The sequence below is a fragment of the Gavialis gangeticus genome, unplaced genomic scaffold (assembly GCF_001723915.1).
Source record: "Gavialis gangeticus isolate Ggan-Ray unplaced genomic scaffold, GavGan_comp1, whole genome shotgun sequence".
Taxonomy (NCBI): Eukaryota; Metazoa; Chordata; order Crocodylia; family Gavialidae; genus Gavialis; species Gavialis gangeticus.
Genome location: NW_017729024.1, coordinates 129,345,549 through 129,358,335, shown reverse-complemented (window position 1 = coordinate 129,358,335; position 12,787 = coordinate 129,345,549). Strand labels below are relative to the sequence as shown.

Below are 12,787 nucleotides of genomic sequence, written 5' to 3'. Positions count from 1 at the left end.
CACACACACACACACACACACACACACACACACACACACACACACACACACACACACACGTACGTGTGCATGCAAACATTTTGGGGTTTGAGGGGTTTTTGTTTTTAAACAGTGATGAGACACTTAATGATAAATGAAGTACTTATGGATAGTCTTTAATGAAAAAGCAGCCTGTATTCAAAAGTACCTTCCTGAAAGAAAAATTACTTGTTTCCAATCTTTGTGTACAGACTACTTAAAATATAGTTTTGCCAACTCTTGCAATATTATCAAAAAGTCTTACAGTTTGGTGGATTAAAGTGAGACTCAGCTTTCACTTTAGAAGAGAATCCCAAGTGTAAACACTAAAGGCCACAAGTGTCAGAAAACCAGATAAGCTTGGTAATATTTTAAAGTAAAATCTGATGATTTTTGGAAATACTCAATGCTTCTGTTTGTGACCAACATGTGGATAATTATGTAAAATAGTTTTCTGTTCTGCCTGCCTTTAATACAATACAAACATAACCATTCCAAGGACAACATAACACCTAAAGTTAATAAAATTCATATATGGCATCTAGCACATCATTATTACTGTCTGACTGTGTATTAGAGGCTCATTTCCCTATGCATACATGTTTTTCCATTTAGTTTGACATGGCAATCCTACTGCATTCAAGACTCTTATAAGCCCTTCTCTAGTGACCAACTACAATTTGATCCTCACAGATTTGGGGTGTTGTTGGGGAGAGGGGGGGAAGGGACACAACCGCAGGCCCAGTCCAGGAGCAATGGAGGGTATACATTTATAGAAGTTAAAAAAATTTATTAAATATAACTACATCCACCTCGTGAAATACCTACATTAATGGTATGTGCGTATATTTCTTACTGCACACTGGTTAGAGTGTAAGGAAGAATACTTTTTGTTCACCTATACTGCTAATGCCATTTTAAGAAGCATCTAGTTAAGCAAACACCTACTTTTCATTTTAATTTGAAAAATATGCTGAAAAAAATGCTTGGGGGGGAATAATTCAAGAAACTTCAGATCTAGTAATGCTTCCACAGAAGAATTTATCCAGATCATTTCTTTTAACGATGCATTAATGCTTGGCAAAGATGACAGTTAAATAAATTGATTTGTTAAAAAAAAATTGTAGATCTCACATATTAAATCATATATCTAGTAGACGTACCAGCCTTACAACTTCTCCACATTAGAAAATTTAGTCAGTTGAGAATGGCTTTTAAGACTGTTTAAACTGTCCGTTTAGATGCCCGTTTAAAAAACTGACTAAACTTCAAATTAATTTTTCCTGAAATTTCCTATCCTGAACTACCATTAAGTTTATAAATCAGAAGTGCCATCTGGACAAACAAGTGTAAGTTTACAAGGGCTTCCATAATACAGCAAGATCTACCAGACAATTTATAGCAACACAGACATATTCTTCAAATGTAATGAGTAACTTCCCTTAATTTTTCTTCAGAATTATTTTATGATTTTAAGACTTATAGTCTAAGTACTAAACATTAAAGCAATTCGCAAACAGCTGTATAGTTAATCTTGTGTTCAATTACACCACGAAAGTGGTTATGTCCATCTTTGTTTATATTCCCTAAAACTGATACTAACCAGGGAATAACTATGAGGAAGTAGACATTGGGATCATGCTGAGTTGGTTTAATCTTAAATGGCGTATTAGAAAAACAATCAGCATGCTGTAATGACTAAAGCAGATGTCAGAGTTAAAAGGGGGCACTAAAGTTATTATAAAAACCCAAACTTAAAATTATGGCCCTCCATTGAAGTCAATTCCACGCTTTCCTTAGGATTATAAGTGCTTCAACCCTCCACCTAGCAGCAAAAGCTCAACCCGTCTTCTAGTTATAAAATATCCATCTGCCCCTAATCTTTACAAGGGACCAGATCCAATAAATCAACTGCTTCAGTGCAGTCTTGACACAAAAACAAAGTTCAGCAATTCTTTAAGTAAGCGTGGCAAGTTATTATCAGTGAAGAAACGAATCAGTGAACACAGATAAGCCTGTACAAATTTAAGTATTCTCCCAGGCTCCTATATGCAATAAAAAGTTCTGCAAAATTAAAGTTACTTACCACTTGGATGCAACTGCAATGGGCACAGTAAAGTCAAACACCATAAGCACTGCAGATGCCACGAGAAGAGTGCATTCAGGTAGAAACTAAAAACCCTGGTAGAAAGATCTGGCATTTAATAAATGTGACAAACAGTAGCTAGTTCCCTGATACCTTACCTTGCATTTCTGTGCTTTGGCATGGTAAAGCACATCCTGATAATGCCTCGCATTTGTTGGTTTCACATCTTGCAGTTTGGCTGTAGGCAGCAGCAATGTTTCTACAGTTTTCTCAGGATCCCCCTGATCAATAGCTTCATTAATGTGGCCAATTGCAACAATTCCTAAGAAAGGGAACATGTTAGTATTTAAAAATGCACTAAATCTCACACCAAGTTCAATCAAAAAGACTGGTGCCATAAAGAGGTTTAAACCCCAGTATGGTAATTTTAACTTAAGTTCTCTCAAACAGACAACAAGCAACAAATAGTAAGCAAGGATTTTTTCCTGCTCCCACAACTAAGTGTTTAACTAAATCTAACTTATTTTAAGATATCAGATTTATTTCTCTCAAAAAAAGGATAAAAGAAGACTTCTTTCATTTTGTTCCAGAACAGGGTGACCAAAAACATTATTCAAAAGTAAGAAAGAAGATAAGAAAAAAAATCCAATTCCAGAATAAATACCTGCCCTAAAAGGACTCTCAGAATTTTTTATATTAGACTATTCAAAATAGTTTTCAGCACATTCATTTTCTCAAACAAGCATATACATGTAGATATTACATTTCAGGCCACCGAGTTAGAGAAACCTAACCTGAATATACTCAGGGAGAATTAGGTGAAATAGAGATAGAGACAGTGTTTGAAGATACTGTTTTTTTATATATATATATATAAACAGTATCTTCAAACACTATCTCTACCTCTATTTCACCTAATTCTCCCCGAGTATATTCAGGTTAGGTTTCTCTAACTCGGTGGCCTAAAAAAAAAACAAAACACCCTGAATCTCAGAACTGCCGAGCAGCTATAACTCCCAGTGAAGACAGTGAGAAAACAGGGTGTCCAGCAGGTCTCAAAGGCACATAGTTTTAAAGAGCTGCAATTAAGTTTTGACCCTCATTTTTGTTTTAAAAAAGAAGCGCTGAAGCATGGTATCGAGTGATTTTCATAGGATTTTGCTATACCAGTCTTGCAAATAAAAACCATGGATCCCTCCAGTTTGCCATCACCTGTGACAGAGTGCATTCCAGTTGATGGCTGCCTGGGATCTGTTGATTTTTTTCCTCAAATGTATATACATTCACTTAACTGGCGAGGTCACAGTCCTATGACCTCACAAGGGCTTAACTCTTAGGGGGCTAGGAGGAGTGTTATAGTTGTATTTAAACTATTATAAAGGCACTTAAAATGGGAGCATTTACCCACTGAAGGGTGTTATAACCCATACTAAGTACCTTCTAAACATTTTAAAGATAAGCCAATTGAAGTGAAGGTTAGCTTTGATCAGTCTTACCCAGGTCATTGTTAGGACAGCTCCAGGGATATTATAATAATAATAATGATAATAATAATAATAATAATAATAATAATAATAATAATAGCAGCTTAATTTGCAGTCTTCCAGATTCCCAGAATGTGCAGCTTCCAGCCTCTCTACCCATTTCCACCCTCCAAACCTCTATTCTTCTCTTCCCTCCACACCAAGTGCAGTCACTTTGAGCAGCTTAAGGTCCCTGGCAGACACACAGGTAAAAGCAAAATGGGATCCGATGTGCAATCCACAAAACTGCACTTCCCACCCTGCCACATGTTCATGCCAGAGGACATAACTGTGGCATTGAACATCAGATCCCATCACTCCTTACTGCCGGAGCCATCTCCCAGCCACAGCCTGACAGGGCTCCCAGGCACAGGGGTGTACCATGCACACCCAAGGCTGGGAGCTTAGATCAGCTTCAGGATTCCAGCCTTGGGGCACATCTGGCCACATGTTTAATGGCATCACAGGAACCAGCCACAAAGTTATTACACATTTGTTGTGGAATAACTTTGGCTTATTCCTTGTTTTACGGCACCCGTCAACTGTTTTAATGTGTGGCTGGATTACAATTTAGGATGCGATTAACTGTTTAATCATGTCTTAAGCATTGTGTGTGGCAGGGGCCTAACTGTAATAACATCATAGAGCTCAGGGAAGTGTGTTTCCCACAGCTCCATGGCTTCATTATCCAGAGGCTCTACACTGAGCAGAGCTGACAGGGTCTCAACTAGTGCAGGGAAGACCATGGCTCTAGCCACCCAGCAACTCCACTCTCAGCATGCAGCCACTGTATTAAATTGTAGCAAGATCAGGGATTCCAGGGAGCTGAGGGGAGAATAGCTCCCTGGCCTTCAGGGTTCAAAATACTGGGGGGAGGGGCAGGGGGAGGAGCAATGAGCCCCTGTATAAAAGATGAGATCCCCCAGCCTGCCTCACACCTTTCTAAGAAGCTCAGGCAGTGGCAGCTCCTTCTGACTTCTGGCTGCCACCACCACAGACCCCACCATGAGCTGGAGTGCAATTCAAACCTTGCTGGTCTTGTCACACAACGGTTCCATACAAGGCACAGAGCTGCCAGGGGTTCACCCCCAGCTTCTCCACACTCAGCAAGGAGCCGCTGGATTAAGTGATCTAGCCCGGTGATTCTCAACCAGAGTGCCACGGCTCCAACAGAGTAGAATCCTTTTTTGAGTTGATTGCAATGGAAGAATTGCTCTATTATTTTTCTATAGTAGGAACAAAAAAAGTGAAAAAGTAAGAGCTGGCATTTACTGAGGGGTGCCTCAAATCTATTGAGGGCTGCCTCATGTAGCACCTTGTCAAAGGTATTTAAATGCGTGTAGTTCACAGGATGCTAGGGAGGGAAGAGACAAGCAGCTGCAGGAAAGGCATAGCCAGGTACTGCCCAGACAGAGTAAGGATAGCCCAGACAGACAGCAAGCACCTACCAAAGCCATACTTAAACATATGTGGAATTCATCATCCATGTATTTCAAAATACGTTGCAAAGGAAGCTCAAACTCATCTCTCACATTGGGAAACAGGCTGAGGCTTCCCAACACCAGAGTACTTAAGAAGCAGAACCAGGGCCAGAACAAGCTCTCCTGACTGATGGATCAGAGCATGTGCTAGACACTTTTTTGCCTGGTTGGGCCCTGTCACCACATGAACAATATCAACAGGATGATGGCCTGGGGACCTCTTTCATTCCCTTCAGGCCACAGCTGAGGCACATGGGTGGAGGTCTGCCCCTATTTTGCCTCTGTTATACCTACTGCATGGATAAATTCAGGATTTTATTCTCAGTCTAGGGCACCTTTAACCAGCACCAAATCAAATCAGAGAAAAAAAGTCTTTTGAGTCTTCCTGCTCCCTTCACCTCCCTCTTCTCCACCTCTGAGCCACGTCACCCCTCCCCACCAGATCAGAGGAAGAGTCCAGACTTCTGTCACACCCCTGCTCACCAGTCCTCTATTGGCAAGTCACAGTTGTGTAGGTCTAAGATGTCATTAAGCCTTAAAGTTAGAACAGTTTCAGAGCAGTTATGACCACATAACATTCCACAGATATTTTAAAAAATGTTTTAAAAAGGTGGTCTGTAACAGACCCTTGACTACTGTCCAAGCTGAGATAACCATGGTTCTGTATGGCAATCCTGGGGCACTACCAGCAAGGAGTGGGAATTTCTGGGTACAAAGGATATGAGTTTATTTAAAAAGTAAATCGAGTTCCAAAAGGCTTTTCACGTCCTGCAGACAGTTTTGATCAGAGCGGTTCTCTTCCAGGCAGTGGCCCTAGAAGTGTGCCTTCCTAACAACTTTGGTTCTTGCTAACATGTGGTCTAGTTTCCCTGAGTTAATGAGCACCTGCAACTCTTATTTATTTAAAGCAACACTGCAAGTTCTAAAAAGTCTGCAAAAAAATGCTATGACAAGAGAGAAAATACTGTAGTCATTGAAAATTGTTCCATTTACTTAATAGCTTCTTTGGCTCAAGCATGTATGATATAGCATCTCCTGATGTTCTATCAAAATGCAATAAAGAAAAACAAATGTCTAGCAACAAAAACTGCAGTGGTGTTGGAGTGTTGTGGTAGCTGTGATGGTCCTGGAAATATACGAGAAGCAAGACTTTGTGATATGTTTTTTGGAACCAAATGTATTGGGATTCAATTGCTCAAATACAAGAAACCCCCAAATTTGATTTAAAGAACCCTCATTAAGACAACAGTGCTATTGTTCAACCTGGAAAAGAAAAGCTATGAAGCAACTTCCAACACTAACTTATGGTAAAAGAATAGTGAGCACACAGCTGTACTAGCACAGGAAACCACACTGTTTTTATGAGGGAGCAGGGAACAGACAACTAGACTGCAAATGTGCACTGAATGCCTTCCTTCCCCACTAGACAATGATCTAAGGGACATTTACCATAGAATGCCTTGAAAATAGGATACTACTTATGAGGTAGTATCACCCACCCAAAACTGTGCTTGTACTTACTGACTCAGTCAAATCTCTAAATGAGACTAAATGCCAGAATTATTGTCCCAATTCTGGTAAATATTGGTTTTTATGACAGACCATGGCATCTGTGATGTCATAGGAGTAATGCATTTTGGGATACCTTTCAATGACAAAGGATACACCAAGAGTATTTTCAAAGAAATAAAGAAAAGGGTTGTTGGAACATGCAATGTAAACGTTCCTTCTCTTTTCTCTCTAAGCAATGCCCTGCCAAGGCCGTGTAGTACAGAATTTATGCTTTGAAAATACATTAACCTCTGCCTACAACTAAAAACCAGAACTACTTACTTTCATTTTCTTCCTGAATTTGCATATTAACCATGTCAATGCAGTTCTGTATATCATTCCAACTTAAATAATCTTGTCCTTGAGATGAAGCTTCTGACTTAATAGACAATAACGTGTCAGCATAACTATGGGAAGATATAAAATATATCAATAAGTTCCCATAAAGAGTCAGTTAGATGCACTGTCCTTCATTGATTACATCTAAAAATGTTTCTTATGGAATGAACTGAAGTCACATGAAAGTGAAAAACATGATTGCAAACATCTGCAGCCAGGCACAATGTGAGCAAAAACATGCAAGTTGCCTTAGCTCCACACGTGCATCTTCAGTTGTGCAATATTTCCATCATCTCATCCCAAGACACCTACCATATAGTTATGAACTGCACCTCATTAACATGTATATCTGCATTCCAAAAGAGATGTAGCCAAGGAAATACTGATTTTAATATCAACTGAAATATCTTAATATTTCAAAGAACTTAATTGTAGCCTATGGTGAAGTGCATTTCATATCGGGTACGATGACTCTTCTCCCTCCCTCCCCGCCCCCATACATCCTTTTTTTTGTTTTTAAATGATCTAAAAAAGTGGTTAAGTTGCAGCTAACCACTGTAAAACATTTCCATAATTCCTCAAACCAAAGCACTTAATCCAACCATGAAATTACGTGATGTTGACTCTGAACCAGTTCACAGCAATACCAGAAGACAGCTTAGAATTAGAAGTGTATGCCACTTTGACCAGCCACAGACTGAAGGTAAAGAGAAAGCAATTGCCAGAGATAGGTATTCTACCAAGACTAACCCCTCTAACTCTTGCCAGGGCCATTTCTAGATGACCCTCTTATTTGGGGCCCTACCTACGAGTCTCATTCTTCCACTCTGCATCCATTTACAAGTTTCTTCTCTCTTATTCAGAGCCTTAAAAATGGGAGAACAAAACCAAGGCTTGTTTCTGTCATGACTTCACATGAATTGGTCTCATTTTTGGCCATACTGAGATGTTCTCTCCTACCCCTGACCCTGAAAGGCAGCAGTTCTATGTGGAGGGCTGGCTCATGGGCTGCCAGTAAGGACTCCACACCACTCCTCCTAAAGGCTAGCAAGGAAATAGAAGCTGAGAGATTGGCATACCCAATCTGCTGCATAACAACTACAAGCAGCAGTTTAACAGTTGCGAGGCAACATGTAATGGCAGCCCTGGCCATGAGGCAGAAAGCAGCATTTCATTCTCTCTCAATAGTATGGCTCACAGAAAGGAGGCAGAGGACAACCTGTTTTTAGGGGACTCCTGATCTCTACTACATTACACAAAAATACCCATTTCTAAGATTCTCTCAGAACTTCAGTAAGAGACTACTGATCAATAGCTTTCAAGAAAACTAGTTCAGATGCCTAGTGCCAAACAACATACTTGTCAGGTCAAGTTTAATTTCTGAGAATATCTCCCTCCTTCCCCATATTCTTTACCTCTCAAACAATTTAAGAGTTTTTTTTTATTGTCCATGATTCAACAGATGGAGCAATCTAGTTCAGTTGCTTTAACAGTTTCCTCCTGTCAATAAGTACACTGCACAAGAGTTTACCTAGCAACCTTTCAGCTTCACCATCACTACAGATGTAAAATGTAACTGAATATATGCCCACTATATTCCCTTTGTAGAAGCTGCTTTCATTTGGACAAAAGAACTATGTATTTTTTACCGTTGAAGGTTTTCCTCCTCCAGGTTATTGAAGCCAATAGATGGGTATTCAAGATGAGTCTTTATTGCCAGGATGTCCTTGTTCTCCAAGGCCTGGTTTAGCAACACAACAGCTGACAACATATCTACAGCAATTGACAGTTCATCATGTGCCAGGTAATTCTGTAGGACAATACAACACCTCAGCCAAGAAGGTAAACCAGTGTTACTGACACAATCAAGTCAGAGCACCATATAGATTTGCTTTAAAAATGAAGTGCAAGGAGGAATTCCTCAGTTACAGAAATATCAGTTTACTGTACTATAGGTGTTAAATGAGTTGGGACTGTGTAGGACAAAGAGCTGACTCATCAGAAATATAACAAACTAATGATTAAAAATTATGGAGACAAAAAGGTGACCTTTCATTTATATCAGTACAATACTTCCCACACAAGGAAAGATGTATGGCAGGACCTCAAAGGATAAGTAAAAGTGAATGTCTTATAACAAGAATTTAAAAATCGGAGCCGAAGTCTGTCAAGAAAAAACAAAATCTCTGGACGGACAAAACGCTAAGGTATCCCTACATGGTGACCAAGGTGTGCCCCAGTCTGGACATTCCCAAGCATGTCCTGTGCACCTGGTCCCACTAACACATTGCAAAGTTGGAAATACAACAGCAAGACATAAGAGCGGCCCCCTCTGGCTTCCCTGTCTCAAGAGCTCTGGTCTCCAGTATGCTCAGCAACATCCACCAAAATATACTTCAAAGCATCTTCACCCATGTATTTCCACATTTGAAGCCTGTGAGCAGGATCAGGGCTATGGCTCACACCTGTCCTGGCTGGAACACACCATTGGCTGCAATGCAAACATGCACCAAGTATTTGCCTATCCACAGACTGGTTTACTTGGTGACCTCTGCCCCTCTTAAAAAAGCCAAAAAAACCCCAAAACCCTCTCGTCATAAAGCAAGTTGAATTTCACTTATGGAGCACTTAATTTGCCCCCATACAATCATGCTGTCAGAAAATATTTATGCAATACCCAGGACAGCAGTTAAATGGCCTGGTATTTTAATTATCCTAACATTTATCAAGTACCAAAAAGTGTGTTCATGCACCAGTATTTGTGATTTTCATGGCTTAATTACATAACATGAAAGAACTGCACAAGCTTTTCACGCTTACCACAGCATTCTGTTGTTGAAGGTTGAACAGTTCAGCCTGATAGACAGCAGCAGCAAATGAGTGCACAACAGGTAACTGAGCCTCCGGTTTCATCAGTGCAACCAGTGTCTTACTAGGTTCACAATTACGAATCGCAGTATTGATATTGTCAACTGCTATAAGTTCTGGGAAATAGCAGGAAAAGCCCTATTAATTTCTGCGTGTCATAGGTTTTTTAATATTATATAGACAATTAGGATATCCAAAATTCCATCACACACTGAAGACAAACTACAGATGTAACTTATTTATTTGTTTTAATTTATTCTCTTTCTTAAGGAAAAAATTTTAGCTGAAGTAAATTGAGAATAACTGATCCATATTCTTCCAAAAAGTAATTGCTATCCAAACTGGATATATCAAGTCCTTGACAAACTCCTGAAGTCAGCTTCTACAAGTTAAATTATGCTGACCTCCTTATCTTGAAGTCTGCCCTCACAAGCCCTGGTAAGGACAGGGATCTAATGGCATTTATTGAACAATTAAGTGACACTTGAAGCATCAACTTAAATATCCAACTTTACTTTGTTCCTATATGGCATTTCCTTCTCTCTTATTTCTGTTGCATCCATCATCATCTTCTGATGATCACATCCATCTCCCCTCCAAGTCCACCTACTGTCGATTCTAGTTAAAAACCAAGTCAGCTAGCACAGACAAATTACCCTTTTAGTACCAATACGACCAAAAGGAAAACTATTTGCCAGGCTGCTCTCATGCTTCTAGACTTTTAACAGCTATGCTTAAAGGGTGGGATGACATGCAGGCTGCATTTTTGCCACTTTTTTCCTATTTTCCCTTACCCTCCAACTCCCTTTTTCCTGAGTAAGTCTGAATTAGGACTAGGCTTCAGCCACTTAAGTGTCACTACCTGAAACTAAACCTTCATTTCTACCCCAAATTCCTTCAATATGTAAAGCAAGAAAAACTATTAGAATGACATTAAATTATAATTTGCATCCTCTGCACCACTACAGGGATAGTATCCTTGTGGGTAGCTCAGAATTCACCTCCCACGTAACATGCCTCATGGGTACAAATACACATCTAGATAATCAAAACAGAAGACGCTCAGGAACACTAGCTTTTACATTTTGCAGGCCAAAGAAATTGTACTTACTACAACTTCATCCTATTGGCACCAGAGACAGCGCTACAAGAGAAGCAGTCATCACAAACCTACTTGATACCATCTTGAAGAAAATTCTCTGATCAGTGATTCTCAGTTTTAAATTCAAGGCACCCCTCAAACTCAAGGCGTCCCTGGAAAATGCCACCCCTTAGCTTTCACTTGTATTTTGACTACAGAAAATAAAATAATTCTTCTATTGAAAAGAATACAAAAACACCACAACAGGCCAGAATGTTTGTTACACTATGGGGTCCTATTTGAAATCTTTGGGCTTATCTTGTGAATTATAGTTGCACACCTAGAAGTGATAACATTGCATGTCACCCCGTGGTACCCCTGAAAGGATTTCAAAGCACATCAAGGTGCTGCAACACTATGGCTGAGCTTCACTGCTCTAGACAGCACCCAAGGAAATTATACACAAATCATTTCAGCCTTATGGGTTTTTTTAAATATATGTAAGACGAGGCTAAAATCCCAAAGGGGGAAGGCTGTAAAGTCTGCTTGGTGTAGGACAGTGATGCTCAACCAGGGTGTCGTAAGATAATTTCAAGGGTGCCATACAATGCTAGCACTGGTAGATATGCAAACGTAATTCAGAAGGCAAACCCAGGGGCTGCATCTGGACTACTGTGGCTGTGCAGTGCTACATATTGCTCATTCTGGTGTTTCCTGCACTGCTACTCTGCAGTGTGGGGGGAGGGGGTTTGAACTCAGGAGATCCCGGGGTCAAAACTATGCGAAAAAAAAGTGGGGCAGTGCAAATGGCTGTCCAAAACCAGAGCCTGGCCCAAAGCCATGCTCTAGCTGCTGGCCAGGCTCCAAACTGCAGCAATGCCGTGACTGCATCTTCTCCAACCCCCAGGACTCCAGGTAAGTTTGCTGGCCTCAGTCTCCCCTACCTCACCAAGGATAATCTACCATGCACTAGAGCACATGTGGCACAGACATTCCCTGGGGACAAGCAGCAGCAGCACACCTTGTGCTGCTACTTTTTGTCCCCAGGTAACCAAAACGTCCATGCTCATCTGGACATGGGCAGAGGTTTCAACTAGGAATCCAGAGTATCATAAACATTGACCTGTTGTGATCTTTCCAAGCTCTTTGCAACAGAAAAAAGACTTTTTTCCATAGTTGAAAAAACTGAGAGCTCAAGGGGTGCCTTGAGTCTAATAAGGTTGAGAAGCACTGACTCAGGGGTATAGATAGAAAAAAAGAGTTGGGTAAGCAAGCATCCTAAGGCACTTGAGATATCCTGCCAGAGTAAATGGTGTTCAGCTATAGTACATTCCTTTAACTCACCCAATCTTACCTTAGGCGGGAAGGTTAGGAGACAAACTTTAGCAAAGGGGAACATGCTACAAGGCCATTTCATAGACATTAAGGCTGCAAGGGACCTCGGAAGATCAGAGCCCAGCCCCCCATCCAAAGGGCAGGAAGTCAGCTGGCGTCATAGGTTCCCAGCAAGATAAGCATCCAATTTGCTCTTGAAGGTGTTCAATGCAGGTGCTTGAACCACCTCCGATGGCAGGCTGTTCCAGACCTTGGGGGCTCGGACAGTAAAGAAATTCTTCCTTATGTCTAGCCTGAAACGGCCTTGTAGTTTATGACTGTTCAACCTCACCAACACTTGGGGCGCTCTGGTGAACAAACATTCCCCCAGATACTGGTGGACACCCCTGATAAACTTATAAGTGGCCATCAGATCACCCCTGAGCATGCACTTTTCCAGGCTAAAGAGCCCCATGGCTCTCAGCCTGTCCTTGTAAGGTCTGCTTTCCTGACCTCTGATCATGCG

The 12,787-nt window shown here is 40.7% G+C and overlaps 1 protein-coding gene across 5 annotated transcripts in view; it reads right to left on the bottom strand.

Annotated features, from left to right (window-relative positions):
• IQGAP2 (IQ motif containing GTPase activating protein 2) overlaps positions 1-12,787 on the bottom strand; it is a 272,642-nt gene that overhangs the window by 73,994 nt on the left and 185,861 nt on the right. For 3 of the 5 annotated variants that reach the window (XM_019517713.1, XM_019517714.1, XM_019517715.1), the window contains 4 exons: positions 9,819-9,982; positions 8,648-8,808; positions 6,942-7,066; positions 2,263-2,426 (listed from right to left, as the gene is read on the bottom strand). In XM_019517713.1, the coding sequence (XP_019373258.1) occupies positions 2,263-2,426; positions 6,942-7,066; positions 8,648-8,808; positions 9,819-9,982 (614 nt within the window). The remainder of the gene's footprint in view (positions 1-2,262; positions 2,427-6,941; positions 7,067-8,647; positions 8,809-9,818; positions 9,983-12,787) is intronic. The other 2 variants (XM_019517717.1, XM_019517718.1) reach the window with 1 other exon arrangement.